This window comes from Notamacropus eugenii, chromosome 5, assembly GCF_028372415.1.
Source record: "Notamacropus eugenii isolate mMacEug1 chromosome 5, mMacEug1.pri_v2, whole genome shotgun sequence".
NCBI lineage: Eukaryota > Metazoa > Chordata > Mammalia > Diprotodontia > Macropodidae > Notamacropus > Notamacropus eugenii.
In genome coordinates, this window is record NC_092876.1 from 126,136,863 (window position 1) to 126,155,095 (window position 18,233).

Sequence of the window (18,233 nt, forward strand, 5' to 3'; positions counted from 1 at the left end):
ACATATTAGGTTCCCATATGTTCAGTCAGGGAGATTTAAACTTTTATTTGATGCAATCCCTACCCTTAGGGAGGTTCCAACATACACAAGAATAAACAGAGATGTGTTCCGGAGACATCCAGGGCAGGTGCTGGGACAAGTCTTTTCCATGGATGATGGGGGGAAGGCTTCACGGAGAAGGCAGTGTGGAAGCTGGGCTTCCAAGGAAGGGGGGAAGGGGTCTTTAGAGAAGAGCGGGGGTTGAGGAGAAGCTGGACAGAGATGTGCAAGGGTGGGATGAGAAAGGTGGGCTGCAGTCACAGTTTGGTTATATTCTGGAGTTATAGAGTTGGATGGGGACATAGAAGACCTGAAGGAGAGTCAAGTGAGAAACCACACAAATGTCATCCTATGGGCCACATTCTGCTTGCTTTATTTGGAGGCACCAGAGCTGTGAATTTCCTCCTCTTTCCTCCTAGACATTCTCTAAATATAACTAATCTGTTCCTACGTTAATGGGAACAGTCAGCTCAGACCTGAGCCTGGGAGTCCCTAGCCAGAGTAATATCTTTGGGCTTTTTCCTCCATGAGGGATCTTGCAAATTAAAGGGGTTGGCAGCAGGTGGGTCCTAAAGGGGTCAATACATACACAAAGCTGAGATAAGAGAGATCCCTGATGGCTTTTAAGGTGCTTAACAGTATATCATGGGGTGGGAGATGGGAAGGGAGATAAGATGGCAGCATAGGTCTCCTTAAAGTTTGTAGCCCTGAAATAAAGTTTGATGCTGTCAACAAGTTTTCATTAACTATGAAACAGGCACTGGGCATACAAGGAAATAAAATGAAAAACAAAACACCAAATAGACTGTGTCTTGAAGGAGTATACATTTTAATGGGGGAGACAACATGTCAATAATTAGATTTATACACGATATATACATAATAGATTAAACAAACTGCAAGGAAAAGGCATTAGCAGCTGCAAGGGGGCAGTAGCAGGGAGGGAGAACTTTCAGAAGCAGTGGTGAGAGGGGAGAGAGCATTCCAGGTATGGGGGAGCAGCCCATACAAAAGTAAGGAAATAGGAGACAGAATGATGTGTTACCATTACCTCACTCTCTCTGGACATCCAGAAAGGGGAGAAGATGAGGGTGGTGGTCATCCATGAGGACAGGCTTCATGGAAGGGACTTGAAGATTGGGGATTCCCTAGAATAGCGATGCTGAACTCCGATAGAAACATGGGCCACTAAACCATAGGTGTTGACTTAGAAAACTACATGTTAACATTGTCTGTGTTCTACTGTATTTTTATTTATTTTGGTTAAATATTACCCAGTTACATTGTAATTTGGTTTGAGTTTCATTTGGGAGTCTCTGCTATTCCCTACTACCATTATCTCTGATAACTTCTGAGGGGGAAGTAGCTAGCTCTTTATTCCACCCCTGGGATGGGGTGGGGAAATGTCATGCACTTTGTATTTGATGGGCTAGGAGGGAACAATGTCTCATCATTTCTGTCTCTGTCACAGGGAGCATTGTGAGTGTGGGTGACCCCAAGAAGAAGTACACGCGGTTTGAGAAAATTGGACAAGGGTTAGTAGGAGCTTTTTCTTCTCTGTTTCCCACCTGCTTCGGAGGATTGATATAAAGGGTGATTTGCTTGTTTCTCAACCCCAAACCAGACTTCTAAAAGGCTACTTCTTTGGAGAAGCTGTGTTTGGTCTGAATGCTGACATTTCCTGGTGGTGCCTACCCTGTATGAATAAGAGGCCCAGAACCAGACCCCTCCTAAGGAGAGGGCAACCAAATCCTAGCATCTCAGAGCTGGAGGGGGCTTTAGGTATCAGAAGAGCCAGTTCTGCCTGATGTTTGGATCCCCTGTCCAGCATCCCTTTCCCAGGAGAAATGGTTTGCAGTGGCTTGTTTGGATGCATGTGTCTCTCTGACTGAACAAATTTACTTCGCTCTACTCTGACCTTCTCTCCCCCATCCCCTTCTTCCACCTCTGGAAGTAATTATGCTTAATGTGAGGGGGTTGCCATTAGATGACCATACTGGCTAAATATACTCCCACAGGAAGCGAGAATCATTTACTCTGTGAGTGCCAAACCAGTCACCCAAATTGTAGCTCTTTCTCCCATTGTCAACTGTCCTATCTGAATGCAGACACTGTGTAGGGGTGGGAGGCCTCCAGCTGGAGCCCATCGAAGAGAAGAGCAGGGGAATCTTAGAATATCAGAGCTGTTTAGATCTTAAGATGTCCTCATGCATTTCCCTAGGCATGGATGGAAATGTCCTACTGGTGGCATTAGACTGGGAGCTGGGCTAGCCAGAAGGAGGCTGGGCTTGATTCAGAGCACCTGGGACAGAGCCCTGTACCTGAAATGTATATTACTAGATGTATCCCTGTGGGCCAGGTCATCTACTTACTGAGTCTTGCTTTCTTTTTCATAAAAATGAAGCCATGAAGAGCCATCTTTCCCTTCCTTTCCCTTACCTTCCGTTCCCTTCCCTTCCCTTCCCTTCCCTTCCCTTCCCTGCCCTACTCTGCCCTACCCTGCCCTACTCTGCCCTGCCCTCTGTCCTGTCTTCTCCCAAAACCTTAAACCTACTGGACTCTCAAACTCAGACTCCAATGGGCCCCTGCCTAAGGACTCCTCTGGACCTCCCTAGCTTTAGAGTTATTATCAATAGTAACTGTTGCTGTTTCCCACCCAGCCTGATGTCTTTCTTTTTCTGGATCTCATTAAAGGGGCCATGCCCTGGCTACCTCTTAAACAGGCCTATTCAGTGAATGGGCATTGCCTCACCCTAAGGGAGTACCTGCAAAGACCTTGGCCTGAAGGGCCCAAGGTCTCCCAGTGCATCCTGAGTTATCTCCAGTCATCCTGAGGAATATCAGGTCACTGGATTGAGATGGCTCTGGAGGAGAAGTGAGTCTGGTAACCTGCACAGCCCTCCCTCACTCAAAACAAAGTCAAGTGCAAGTCGTGTCATCATTTCTCTGATGGCATGGTCTTCTTTGAAAATGAAAGATATACCCAAGGTCTTCTAGCAGAGGCCAGATGACCAAGTAACCAGGATGTTATAGATGAGGCCCTTTTTTGGGGGGTATGGCCCCTTCCAACTTTGAAATTCTGTGAAAACTTAGGTGCAACTATCCACATTACAGCCAGTTCCCATTTGGTACTCCTGAAGAATCCCCTGAAGTAGTCACATGATTTGAATTTGCTTGGCATATTTCCACTGAGGTGGAACCATATTTTATATAATTATCACTTTGAATGGGGCAAATTAGCATACATGCAACCGCTTTAGGGGATTCATTTATTCACACTGATCTGGACCTTGCTATACCTACCACATAGGATGGTTGGAAGGAAAGGGCTTTTAGAAATGAAAGCTGTTATAGCAATGTAAGCTGTGATTATTAGAGTCATAAAAATCTTAAAGTGGGAAAATAATAGTCTAACCTCCCACTCTTTGTGGGCCTCACTGCAGTAACCTAGACCAGTGCTCAGAAGGCTTCTGCTCAGAGAGGGTGCTATCTGTCTTCCCAGGCAGACTGTTCTATTGTGGGAAGGATCATTTAAAGAAGGGTTTTGGTTGTTTTTTTTATAGCTAAAATCTGTCTCCTTGTAATTTGCACCCTATTTGGTCTTAGTTCTTCCTTCTGGGACTGAAAAGTGGTACAAATGGAAAGAGCACAGGTCTGGAGTCCACAGAGCCCTAGGTTTCAATCCCACATGTGACACATATAACAGAGGGAGGTAGATGACGTAGTGGATAGAGCAGAGAGCGTGGAACCAGACGTACCCAAGTTCAGATTTCTCGTCAGATACTTACTAATTTTGTGACCCTAGGCAAGTCAACCTCAATTTCCTCATCTGTAAAATGGAGATAATAGTGGCACCTATCTCTCAGGGCTGTTGTGAGAATCAAATAAGATCACATGTGTAAAAGGGCTTTCTAAACTTGGAAGCACTATAGCAAAGTTAGTTCTTATTTTAAGTACTACTGAGAGTAGTACCAGGAGTAGTAGCTGTAGATGTAGTTGTAATAGTCATAGTACTGGTAAGCATCATTGTGGTCAAGTGGTAATTGGAGTAATAGTAGTAGTCATATAATACTAGTAGTGGTGACTAGTAGTAGTGGTCACATAATACTAGTAGTGGTGACTAGTAGTAGTGGTCACATAATACTAGTATTGGTGACTAGTAGTAGTCATCACCTAATACTAGTAGTGGTGACTAGTAGTAGTCATCACCTAATACTAGTAGTGGTGACTAGTAGTAGTCATCACCTAATACTAGTAGTGGTGACTAGTAGTAGTAGTCACATAATACTAGTAGTGGTGACTAGTAGTAGTCATCACCTAATACTAGTAGTGGTGACTAGTAGTAGTTATCATATAATACTAGTAGTGGTGACTAGTAGTAGTGGTCACATAATACTAGTAGTGGTGACTAGTAGTAGTAGTCATATAATACTAGTAGTGGTGACTAGTAGTAGTTGTCATATAATACTAGTAGTGGTGACTAGTAGTAGTGGTCACATAATACTAGTATTGGTGACTAGTAGTAGTCATCACCTAATACTAGTAGTGGTGACTAGTAGTAGTCATCACATAATACTAGTAGTGGTGACTAGTAGTAGTCGTCACATAATACTAGTAGTGGTGACTAGTAGTAGTCGTCACCTAATACTAGTAGTAGTAGTCACAGTCCTAGTAGTAGTAGTTGTATTGGAAGTAGTTAGTACTAGTAGTAATTGTAGTTATAGCAGTAGTATTAGTTATAGTTATAGTAGGGGTGACAGTACTTGTGGTAATACAATATATAATAGTAATAATTATAATAGTTATAGTAGTAATAGTTGCAGCAACAGCAGTCATAGTTGTAGGAGTAGTGGTGGTAGTAGTGGTACTAGTAGTTGTAGTAATAGTAATCGGCACAGTAGTGATAGTACTAGTAGTAGTGGTGATTGGTGGTGGTAGTAGTAGTAGTAGTAGTAGTGGTGGTGGTACTACTACTACTAGTAGTAGCAGTAGTAGCAGCAATAGTCAGAATTGTAGTAAACAGTGGTAGTAATACTTTCAGTAGTAGTGGTTATAGTAGTAACAGTGCTAGTAGCAGCAGCAGTGCCAAATTGCTTCTCAAGAATATTGGTCCCAGCTGGCACTTGATTTCCTCAGAACTTTAGACTATACAGTTCTCTCCCTATCTTCTTTCTACATATCATAACTTCTTATATTTTTAATAGTTTTTTTATTATCTCCTGGAATTTATATTTTTATATTTATATTATCTGTTACCTTGGAATTTATAGTTTTATTATCTCCTTGAATCTCCAAACTCTTGTGAGGTACTTCAGGAAAGAATGATTACTCTCATTTTAGCGAAGATAGTGGAAGCCAAGAAAAGGGAACTGACCTGGCCAAAGGCACCCAGCAAGTCAGAACCTACGTTAAAATAACAGTTACCACCCTGCCAGGGATGCTTCCCCCGCTCTGTGCTGCCTCCCGTCCTTTGTTTATTCAACACTTTAAAACATGTGCTTTGTGCCATAAGGCCCCAGGGAGCAGTTACAGTCCAATGGAAACTGTATAAATATGAATACTAGGGTCGTGTGTGTGTGTGCATGTGCACACATGCACAATCAGAAGCCCAACCAACTAAAACAAAGATTAGCTTAGAAAAGACTGACAGCCAGTTAGAGCCGGTGCCAGGGCTAGTTTGGGCTTTAGAACCTTTTGGATCTACATTAGCAGCTATAGGTTGGCTAAATGAAATTCACATGGAAAGGAATAAGTAAAGATCTTCACAGGTTCACAAAATATCAAACCAGGAAGGAGTGCCATAATGATGAAGAGATGTTAGTGGGAAAGGATTCTAGCCTATTGAATGTTAGGAAAAAAGGACATAGGATGTCGGAACAAGAGCCAGGAGGGACCTCATGGTGGGGCCTGTTAGACCACAAAAGGGAGTGTGTTGTAGCCAGTGGGGACCTTGGGAATTTGAAGAAGGCTTATACGGATGGCATGTGAATCATTTTCCAGTGACATGGGTCTAGGAAGAACAGCTGGACATACTTGACTCTAGACCCTGAAGGGATTTGAAAGATTCTAGTCAAGTCTTTAGGAAGCCCCTCCATGGTGTTCCTTAAGAAGTGGTCATCCAGTCTCTGACTGAGGATCTCCATTGGAGTCAGGCAGACCTGAGTTCAAATCTGGCCTCAGACATTTAGTAGCTTCAGGACCCTGGTCACATCACTCAATCCTGTTTGCCTCAGTTTCCTCATCTGTAAAATGAGCTAGAGTGGGAAATGGCAAACTACCTTGGTGTCTTTGCCAAGAAAACCCCAAATGGGGTTACAAAGAGTGAGATGATTGATTAAACAACAACAGTGTCCTGGAGAAAGAACAGTTGGATTGGGTGTTAGAATAATTGAATTTAAATCCTGCTTCTGCCACAGACTAGTTCTGTGACTTTGGACAAATTATTTCAGCTCTGTAGACCCCCTAGTTTCCATATGTGCAATATAAGATGATAGTATTTGTGCTACCTGCCTCACAGGGTTTTTGGGAGGAAAGCACTTTGCACATTTTAAAATATACTTTAGAAGGTGAGCATTGTCATCATTGAGTTGTGGTTGTTTTATATACCCTGGTTTTCTAATCCAGGACAAGTGAGAGACAGGGAGACCAGCTAGTATGGGTAGGCCTTTCTTCTCTCGGCTTTCCTCCTCCCCCAGCCCCAGGCTTTTGCAGAACCCATACAGGAAGACCTGGTGGGAATCCCAGCCGTCACTGCTCTCCCCTGTCTCCTTCCCCGTTGACCCTCTGTTCACAGGGCTTAGATGAGATGGGAATCACCTCTTCTATTCTCTGAAGTGATATGGAGAATCCCCAGGTCTTACCATCTGCCCTGCATCTATTTCCTGGCACTCTCTTCTGACCTGCTGTAACCTAAGGACCCCTGGGCTTTGCCATCTGCCCCCTATGTTGCTTCCTTAGGATTCCTAGGCCTTTCTCTCCATCCTGTAGATGAATTTTCTTTTAGGTGTTGTTTCCATTTAAAATGAGAACAGGAGCTGTCTTGCTTTTCTGGTTGTCACAGTGCTTGGCCCATAGTGTTTAATAATTGCTTTTTCATATTCATTCATGCACTCATCCACCGAATGTCTTTTCCAGATCACTGGTCTTGGCCTTTAAATCTTGGCTCTGTTATTATCTCTCTGACTTTGAGCATGCACCTTACCCCAGCTAACCTTAGTTTCCTTACTTAGAAAAAGGAATAATGATGCACTCCCTACCACAGGGTTATCATGATCCTTTGGCAAACCTTAAATTACTCTAGAAATATGAGTTGTTATTATTTCCTCTACCAGACAATGCTTAACTCAAAGGAATAACTTAATTAACTTTGTTTGCCTCAGTTTCCTAATTTGTAAAAATGAGCTGGAGAAGGAAATGGCAAACCACTCCAGTATACCAAGAAAACCCCCAAAAAGGGTCATGAAGAGTTGGCCATGACTGAAAACAGCTGAAAAACAACAGCCTACCTCATGGTTCTGAAGCGAACAATGTGCCTTAAGACACACAAAAAAAATCATAGAAATAGGAGTTGTAGGCATTATTCTCTTGCTGTCTACTGACTCTTGCCTGTGCCAGGTAACAAGGAGAGCCCCAAAATAAATAAAATGTGTTTTTTATCCTTAATTCACTTAGCTTATATTTGCCTCAGTTTCTTCAGTTGTAAAATGGACAGCACCTACTCCCAGGAGTTTTGTGAGGCACAGATGGAGATGGGTATTATTTTAGTTGGTTTAGTTACATTAGTAATTTTTTTAATTTTAAAAATTTATTAGTAGAGTGCTTAGCACAGTGCCTGGAACTAAGTCAGTGCTATAAAAATACTCGCTGTCATCATCACCCTCAACAACACTAGGATGTCATTTATCTGAAGACCTCTGGAGAGAAGAGATGAAAATACCAGGTTTTAGAGAAAGTCCAGGAAAGTCAGGAATGGAGCCTGGAGGGACATGGAGACATGGCTGGCCTCCTCCTTAAGATGAAGTTTCTGGGAGAAATCAACCAATCAGAGGGAGAGGCCACGGGAGTGGTGGGTCCTGGTCCAAGAGTGGAGGAAGCTTCCTGGGTGAGAAATTGATGGAGCATTATAGAGAAAGTTCAGGAGGAGACTCTTTGTTTTATAGGGTGTTTTGCATTCTACTATGGATTTGAAAAGTGATCTGTGTGTATGGGGAGGACTGAGTGCTGTGAAATCTCAGAGAAGGGAGAGGAGATGATGGAGCTTAGGAGGAGTGGTGCTCTTGGTTGATTCTTCCTTAAGAATTATTTATTATTCCCATTTTATAGATGGGAAAACTTGTCTGTGGTTACCCAGCTAGTGATCATAGGCTCATATATCATTTGATCATAGACTAAGAGTTGAAAGAAACCCCAAAGGACCTTAATTCTACCCACTCACTTAAAAATACATTTTTTATCTTTTATCTTTATATCCCCTAAATTTCTGCCTCCCCCTTTCCCAACCTCCACAAAGAACAAGTCCATATAACAAAGAATATTTTTTAAAAGAAAAGAAAATCAGGAAAAGCACTGAATCCATTGAAAAAAATATGAAAATACATGCAGTGTTCCACGCCCATTGTTCTCCCATCTCTGCAAAGGAGTGGGAAGAGGTGTCTTTTCATATTTCTTCTTTGGTGCTGTTTGTTCTTTATAATCTTATTAACATTCACTTTCAACTACTTTCCTTGTTATGTTCCAATCTCATTTTTACCAATAAAGGAAAGTGAGGCCCAGAGACATTAAGTGACCTGCCCACAGTCACATAGGTATTAAGTGGCAGAGGCAGAATTCAAACTTGGGTCCTGTTTCCAACACCAGGGTTCTTTTGTACCATTTTGTATCATTCTCCCTCCCTCCTATACCTTTTGCTTCACTGCAGCCCATCTCCATGCTCTTCTGCCTGCACAAAGCTCAGCCTCCCCCTCCATCTGTCTTCTCCACCTGCTCTAGACCTTCTCTTCTCATTGCAGTACACAAAAGGGGAGCATCAGAGGGGCTGAAGGGGTCATTCTTGGAAGAGGAGTGACTACGGCTGAGTATTTTAACCCCAGCCTCAGTTTCCAGATCTAGAGCACTGAACTCACAGAGTTGTTGGGAAGATCATTTATCTGTGTAAAGTGCTTGGCAGACCTTAAATGTCAATTGTTATTATTATTATGAATCCTGTGAAGAGTCAAAAATTGTAGGGCAACCCAAGAAATAAATGGAGACAATACAACCGATCTTTATTAGGGACCCACTGTGGGCTCTGTACTGGGGCCCCGTCCTTAGCTCTGGGGGGAGGTACAGTTGAATGGTTTGTCCCAAAGGCATGTATATTCAAGTAGATGGGGTGTTGTTTTTTTTTTTTACTGAAGCTTAGATATACAATAGGAAAAGAAAAAGAAATATTATAAACTTAAATATTAAAACTTAAATACAAAATAGGAAAAGAAAAAACCATGTGCACAGCAGAACATGAGAGGATTCAAAATACATAGCAATAAATTTCCATTTCAAGAAAGCCTCTATAATGAATACTATCTGTTGTGTTGAGAGTTTGCATCTTTTCCTTGCTTCCTTGTCAGTTTTCTTTTGTTTCCTGCTGTGTGCTTTTTACTTGGCTCTTTTCCCCCTTCCTCCCCCCACCCCCAGGCTGCAATTAATCATGAATACGTTTATATATAGATATAGATATAGACACATAGATATACATAAACATATATACCCATACATACATATATAGACATATACTTTCCTTAGCAATTTCTATTTCTGATCTTTGTTTTTATGTTTGTGCATATCTCTTATTTCCTATCCAGCCTAACTCTACCACTTCTACCCACTACCTTGCCCTCCTATTACTTAATCTAGCCTGCCCCCTCTCCAAGGATTCCTCCCTTATTTTCCATTCCCATAAATCTAAGCACTCTTCTATGCCACTTTTAGATTGAGTATTCTTAACCCAGGGTCCTCAGCCCTCATGGGGTCTGAGGATTAGTGGTTGGGGGTCCATGAACTTGGATGGGGGAAAAAATGACATTTTTATCATTGCTTAACTTTTGGTTTCTTTTATCATCCTATATATTTTATTTCATGTGTTTAAAAACATGATTCTGAGGAAGGACTCATTGACTTCATCAGGCTGCCAAAGTTGGGGGGGAGGTCTATGATGCAGAAAAGGTTAGAGACTCCCTGATTTAAACTGCCTATACCTATCATTGTAAATCTTCATTCCCTCTCCTGTCTTATTTATTTATTTTTTAAAGTGTCCCTTGGCTACTGACTAACTCTCTGTGTGACCTTGGTCAACTACCGTTTCCTTCCTGGTTCTCAATTTTCTTTTTGTAACATAAGGACTTAAGACATTATTCCAAGCAGGAGTTCATCGGTTTGTCCTGACTGTAAGGGGTCCATGATGCAAAAAAAGTTAAGAACCCCTCAAGCAGATGGATAATATCCCACTGCAGATAGCTGTAATACAGAATATTACAGGATAACTGCATTGAAGTATTACAGTGTTATGTAAGCTCTTTACCAAGAGCTTGAGAGCCTGGGGCAGAGGGGCTGGCATAGCTTTGTAATGTTGAGAGTACCGTGGCCCTCAACTGTCCTAAGTCTGTCCCAGATGATAAGTAACAGAGGCAGTCTGGAGTAATGGCTAGAACTCTCTTTGGGGTCAAGAAGACTTAGATTTGACGTGAATGTGCCTTTATGACCTTGGATTCAACTCAATCACTGAACCTCTGAGTGCCCTAGACAGATCTCTAGGAATGAAAGTTACCCAATAGTTTCTGGTCTTCGTTGGCAGAGGGAGTTTCCTCCAACCATCAAATCCCCTGCAAAGATAGCAGAAAGGGGTCTGAGGTATGAGTGATTTCATGGCAGGTTGAGACTGGCCTTGGGAGTGTGAGAAAATGTAAGATGGAGAGTGAGATTGGGGAAGCACCTGATGCAAGGTGCGTGAGAGACCAGCAGAGAGTGAATTGGCCCTGCTTCCAGCCAGTGATCAAAGTGATTGGTTCTAGGTCTTCTTCTTGTATCATCATTGTGATGGGTGTGGGGGTGTTCACAAGTATGTATGCCAGTCCTATGGTGTGCCTGATGGACCCATTCTGGGGACCTCTGTGATGAAATGATGTATTGGTCTCAGAGGTTCTTGGCCCACTCGGATCTATTTATTATGCATTAGAATTCTCTCACTGCTCAGGCTCCGATTTTTTTTTAAATCTCCACAGCCTGGCTTTTTGTCCGTGGGTGGTTTGTTTTTTTTTTTAAGTCCTGGAGACTGAGGGCTAATTGCATGTCTCCCTTATGAGAGAGAGAGAGAGAGAGAGAGAGAGAGAGAGAGAGAGAGAGAGAGAGAGAGAAGAGGGAGGGAGATGGGGAGAGAGGGAGAAAGAGAGAAGACAAAGGAGGCGGAAAGAATGGAGGGAGAGACAGAGGTAGAGGGAGGGAAGGAGAGAGAGAGAAAGAGAGTGTAAGAGTGCTCTGTAGTGGCTTGTTAGGTCTAAGCAGCTTTGGGGCATTCGTTGTCAACTAATCATGACCCTAGACCATGTCTGGGCCCCATGGAGGGTGGGGGGCATACACTCCCCCTTAGGACAAGGCCTGTGTAGTTGGTGATCTTGATAGGAGACTGCAGGATTTGAGTTAGCTCCAGATTCATAGAGTTTGTGCCCCACAGCAAAAGGCTGTCTATGGTTCTGTGGCCCTGATTACTGTAATTTTCAGGCCAAAATGCATACTTGTAAATTCCTTGTAATCTTAAATAGGCTCCAAAGAGCTCCTGCCCTAGTACGTAATTGGAACTCTTCTACTTTTCAATGAAAAGTAAAGGTTGCTATCTAAAAGTAAAAGTTATAAGATACAGGTTCATAAAATTATGCCATATGTATCACGGGCACTTAATAAATTTTTTTTTAATTTGTCAAATTAGGTTTTCTCCTACCATCATCCCCACCCCCACTCTGGAAAGAAACACATGCCAGTAAGAGTCTCGGTTATTGGCACAAAATTTTTTTTTTCTTGGTTTGTAGTATACATTCATATTCTGTGCTAGAAAGGCCTTTAGAACATACAACCTTAAACTACAGGATGGGAGCATATGGAATGTCAGAGCACATTCTGACCCCACTTCTAGATACTCTGAATCCACTCCTACAGAGTGTCCTTGATGGTTTATCAAAATAACTCTAAGAATGTGTTTCTCTTTGTGAGAGGTTTGTTTTCTGCCTGCATGACCTTGTGTGGATTGAATAGCTCATTGTGTGTATCTTTTCAGGTATGTATGTATCCAGTATATAATTATATTTCATTTCTATTTCTACACACATCTAGAAACAACATATGATTTGCATGAGTGGTATATATACCTATTTGGTGTTCAGTTGTTTTAGTCATGTCTTGACTCTTTGTGACCTATTTGGGGTTTTCTTGGCAAAGATATTGGAGTGCTTTGCCATTTCCTTCTCCAGCTCATTTTACAGATGAGGAAACTGAGGCAAACTGTGTGCCCAGGGTCACATAGCTAAGAAGTATCTGAGGCCGGATTTGAACTTGGGAAGATGAGTCTTCCTGACTCCAGGCCTGAACTAGTTGCCTGTTTATGTGCACATGTATATATAAATTTGTATACATATGTATTACTGGTTTTGTGGGTATGTGTGTTATGGAAGTGGACCATGGCATAGTGGCTTTTGTAGTCAGGAAGGTTTAGGTTCAAATTGTACCTGATTATGTGATAATGGGCAGGTTCCCTTAAGCTGTTCAGTGCCCCAGCTGTAGGTCTGAGACTATGAACTGTAGACCAGTTGTTGATCTGCATTGGTAAAGGGAGTCTTTTCACTGACAGGTAGAGGCATCTGGGTAGCCCAGTGGATAGAGTATTGGTCCTAGGTTAAAGATGATATCAGTTCAAATCCAGTCTCATTTACTTACTAGGTTTGTGACCCTAGGCAAGTCACTGAATCTGTCTGTATCAGTTTCTGTATTTGTAAAATGGGGATAATGAACACATCTATCTCTCAGGGTTGTTGTGAGGATAGAAGGAGATATTATTCATTAAATGCTTTGTAAACCCTGAAGTAGAGTAGTTAGAAGGTGCTGTGGACAGGGTTCCAGGCCTGGAGTCAGGAAACTCTGAGTTCAAATCCAGCCTCAGATACTTACTAGCTGTATGACCTTGGGGAAGTCACTTAACCCTGTTTACCTCAGTTTCCTCATCTGTCAAATGAGCTAGAGATGGAAATGGCAAACCAGTCCAGTAATTCTGTCAAGAAAACCCCAAAAGGGGTCACAAAGCACAACTGAAACAACTGAACAACAATAAAAACCTTAAAATGCTATCTGAATGCTAGTTCTTCCTCTTATCAGTGGAATCACAGGTGTGACCAGACATCTACCAATATCTATCTGAACCAGAGAGACTCATAATTTGGAGCCTGTAAACTTGTTGTTTTTTTAAATTAATAACTGCTTCAATATAATTTATTTCCTTTGTAATTCTATACATTTTCAAACATTAGTCTGAGGAGGAATCCTTGACAAAGAGAGTTAACACCTGATCTCAAGAATATCTGAATCTGCCACTGCCAGTTTCCCCAATTCCTGACCTATTGATCTTCCTTGCCTTTCTTTTTAAATTTCCACTTGATTTTTTTGAAAGTCTAATTAGTTTTCTGTGTGACTTTGGTCAAATTCCTTTCTCTTTTTGGTTCTCCATTTTCTCATGGCCCAAATAAGGACTTGGGACAAGACAGGGCAGGTTTCTTGTCTCTGGTATTCATTCTAAGGTCCCTCCCAGCTCTGATGACTAAGTTTTTTTATATCCCAAGATCTCTTTAATCTGGGAAATCTTGAAATAGCTCACCTAATATAAGCCTCTTCTTAGCTAAAAGTCTGAATGGTAATGTTTTGAAGAAGTATGAGTTTGGAGTTAAAGTCAATAAGCAATCTTGTCTGTATTAAATATCTGTGTTTTTCTCTCTCATTCTCTCGTTCTCCCTCTTTCTGGTTCACTTGCAGAGCTTCAGGCACTGTGTATACAGCAATGGATGTGGCCACAGGACAGGAGGTAAGTGGCAGTCATTGATAACTGCTTTTGAGATGGTACTGGTTTTTGTCATTTGTTTAAAATCCCATCTTTGGGACCATAACTCTGGTTCATAGAATTGCCGTATTACTTACTCAAAACACTTTTTTCCTATAGTAAAATTTGTATTGTAGTGAAGACCAGTTCTGTGAAAAATAGTAAAAGCATCTGTTCATGTCTGCACCCTAAGCAATAGGTAAAGAATTAGAAATAGATAAAGAAAGCAAATTCACCATGGGATCTTGGGCAAGTTGCTTTCTGCTGGTCTCCTTAATTGTAAAATGAAGAAGTTGGATTTTATGGTTTGTGAGGTCCTTTCCAATTATAGTTGTCAATTAGCACTTGTTATGTACCAGACACTGTGTTAAGTGCTAGGGGTACGACAGTCCCTGCCCACTTTAACGGGGAAAGACAACATATAAAAGACAGCTGAATTGGATAGGAAGAGGAAGGGAGCATGGTGATGAGGCATTGGTGGAAAAAGGTGCTTCTGGTTAGGTCTTGGTGGAAAAACTATGGAGAGACAGGAGCAGGATCCAGAGAGGAATGAAGGTGTGAACATGGCTGGCCCTGAGGCCCTTCTGCAATATGGAGGCTCTGGGAGGAAGCACGAAATCAGAAGAAGAGGCCTGCTGGGTGGAGGGATCTTCAGGGTGAGAAGGCTGCAGGAGCACAATGGCAGACATGTAACACTGTGTTTTGGAGTCTGTCATTTTCTATTCCAACATTCTTTGGTTATGTAATTTTGAGGTTCATTCTGGTCCAAATAGTCTGTGTTGTATAGTTTCTTCCCATTTAGTCTGAGCAAACATACATTTATTAGGCACCTACTGCATTCAAGGAACCTTGCTAGACACCAAGGATATAAGACAAAATAAGAAAAAATGGTCCTTGTGCTCAAGAGCCTTGCATTCTGTTGGAGTGAATACAACAAGGAAATGGATAAGTAAATACATGATTATTTGAGGAAAGGGAGAGATCAATGCCCAAGGGAATTTGGAAAGTCTACCTTAGGAGCTGGTGCATGAATTAACCTAGGTGGCACAGTGATTTCTAGAGCATTGGGCTTGGAGTCAGGAAGATCTGAGTTCAAATCCAGCCTCAGACACTTGCTAGCCAAATGACCCTGGGCAAGTCCCTAAACCTCTGTTTGCCTTAATCCACTGAAGAAGTAAATGGCAAACCACTCCAGTATCTTGGCCAGGAAAACTGCATGGCCAATATTGGAGTGCTATGGCCCATGGGGTCATGAAGACTTGGACATGACTGACCAGCAAGAAGAAGTGTGAACTAAGCTTTCAAGGAAGCTTTTGTTTGTTTTGTCATTGGACCTCCTTGGCGGTCTGATGAAGCCAGAGGGCTCCTTCTCAGAATAATGTTTTTCAAATGCATAAAATAAAATATTTAGCTTTCCAAGGGAAACTAATTTTATTGAAATTCAGTTATCAAACAAAAGCAACAAACTCATGGACTCAGGCTAAGCACCCCATTCTCTAAAGGAGGTATGAGGTGGGAGTCCATTCTGGATATGGGGTTCAGGCTGTACAAAAACATGGAGGTGCTAGAAGGAATGCTAAGTTCAGAGAATGATAAATCAGTGATTTTGGCTGGAATGTAGAATATCTCGAAGGGATGTACCACACCATGTGAGGAACTAAGCTGAATATGGCTGAGGGACAACTTTTACTGTTTAGTCTTTTTCAGTCATGTCCAACTCTGTGACCCCATTTGAGATTTTCCTGGAAAAAATACTGGAGTGGTTTGGCATTTCCTTCTCCAGCTTATTTTGCAGATGAGGAAACTGAGGCAAATAGGGTTAAGTGACTTGCCCAGGATCACACAATTACTAAGTGTCTCAGGCCAGATTAGAATTCCTGAACATGAGTCTTCTTGTCTCCAGACCTGGCACTCTATCCATTGTGCTGTGCCACCTAACTGCCCAAGGAACAGCATGGCACAGAAAGTCTAAGCTCAAAAGATGAGGATAATAGTTCCTATTTAATCCTCTAAATGAGGAAGATCGGGATCAATCCTAAAGATTAATTATTTTTTTATTACTGAAACTTAAATATACAATAAGAAAAGAAATATATTATAAACCTAAATATTGAAACTTAAATACAAAATAAGAAAAGAAAAAAACGCATGTCATGTGTACAGCAAAACTTGAGAGGATTTAAAATATATAGCAATAAGATTAATTAATTTAAATATTCTCTAATTCTTTTTTTTAGAAAAAACCATTTTATTTAATGAGCCAGCTGTGCAAATTAGCCATGTGGCAACTGGTACTTTCCCTTTCTGAGTCTCAATTTCTTCATCTGTAAAGTGGGGACAAATGTGACAATCAACAAGCATTTATTAAATGCCTACGGTGTGCTAGACACTATGTTAGATGCTGGGGATGCCACAAGGAATGAAACTGTCCTCATTCTCAAGGCCCGACACATTTAAAAATAAACGTTAGAAGTACTATATAGTCAGCCAGGACCGTTTGGTTCCCTGATCCATGTTCCCTAGGTCTTCCTGGAAGAACATCTCCAGACCTAGGGTTCCTGGAAGGCCCTAGAAGCCCTGTTCCATGGGAGGCTGGAAGAGAAGTTTGATGTCACATTGTCTGGTGTTATACGTGGTTATAACATGTGAATGGAAGTTGTCCCATTAGAGTGGCTGATGCAGCGCTGCTGGAAGGGCTGCTCTCTGTCATCGGGGCTTGTGGATCTTTGAATGAGCCATCAGCACATAGGCATTTGCCGTTCTGAATAATGGATGGGAGCATAATGCCCCAGGGTTGGTCTGGGAGGTAGGAGCTATTGGATGTCATGAGGAGGAAGGAAACCACAGGCATGGGGGAGTTTCTTTTCTTAGTAGCAGAAGACTGTAGATGTAATCTGTAAGATGTAGATCCTTGGATGTCATCTGGTCTAATTGCCTTCTCATTTTAGTGATGGTAAAATTGTGTGTCTGGTGTCACACAGGAACAGAGAAAGGCATCATTTGAACTTTGAATAGGGTCATCTTTCTCCTTCATTAATGATAATTAAAGCAATAACAGTAGTAATAATAGCTAGCATTTATATGGCACTTTAATGTTTCCAAAGAACTTGACAAATATTATCTCATTTAGTCCTCATAACAACCCTGGGATAGAGATGCTATTATTAGTCCCTTTTTGCAGATGAGGAAACTGAGGCAGGCAAGAGATTAAGTTACACAGCTCTGAAGTGTCTGAGGCTGGATTTGAACCCAGGTTTTCCTGACTCCATGTCCAGCGCTCTGTCTACTACTCCATCTACCTGCCTAAAGTAGGAGCCCATGTTTCTCATTATGAAGTATCTTGTACATAGTGAACATTTATTAAAGTTTTTGAGTTACAAGATGTATAAGGACCTTTTGGTCTAGCAGAGGTGCTAAGACATGGACATATCATTGTACTTCAGAGTTGAGCATGCAACAATACCTTGGTCGTTGACCTCAGAGTGGAAGGAAGGATTAAATGTCTACCATGTGCCAGACACTGTGCTAATCATTTTACAATATTATCTCATTGATCCTTTCAACAGCCCTGAAAAGTAGGTGTAAAATCCCCATTTTGTAGTTGAGGAAACTGAGTCAGAGAGAGGCTAAGTGACTAGCTCAAGGTTACCCAACTAGTAAGTGTCTAAGGCCAAATTTGAGCTTCCTGACTCTAGACTCAGCATTATTTCTGCCACCAGGTGCCTCAATTCAAGGTCCCCCAGCTTTACCACTTATTAGCTTTGTGATGTGGGCAAGTAACTCTCTTTTGTTTTCTGTTTCCTCTGGGGGAAGTAGAGGTAAAGGGAGAGAGTAAGAAAATGAGAGGAAGAGAGGGAGAGAAGAGAGAGGAGAGGGGGATAGAGAGAAGAGTGGGAGAGAGAGGAAGGGAGGGAACAGCAAAGAGAAAGGAGAGAGAAGGGAGAAAAAGAGTGGGAGAAAGGGAAAGAGAGATGAAGGGAGGGAGAGAGAGAGGTGGACAGGGAGGAGAAGGGGTGACTAGATAATCTTTAAGACCTTTTTCTGTTCTGTTTATCCTTTGTTTCCCCTAGACCCTTTTACATTACTA

The 18,233-nt window shown here is 41.8% G+C and overlaps 1 protein-coding gene across 5 annotated transcripts in view; it reads left to right on the forward strand.

The window, feature by feature from the left end:
• PAK1 (p21 (RAC1) activated kinase 1) overlaps nucleotides 1-18,233 on the forward strand; it is a 205,986-nt gene that overhangs the window by 165,177 nt on the left and 22,576 nt on the right. For all 5 annotated transcript variants that reach the window (XM_072610766.1, XM_072610769.1, XM_072610768.1 and 2 more), the window contains exons 8-9: nucleotides 1,511-1,574; nucleotides 14,083-14,131. In XM_072610766.1, coding sequence (XP_072466867.1) covers nucleotides 1,511-1,574; nucleotides 14,083-14,131 — 113 coding nt within the window. The remainder of the gene's footprint in view (nucleotides 1-1,510; nucleotides 1,575-14,082; nucleotides 14,132-18,233) is intronic.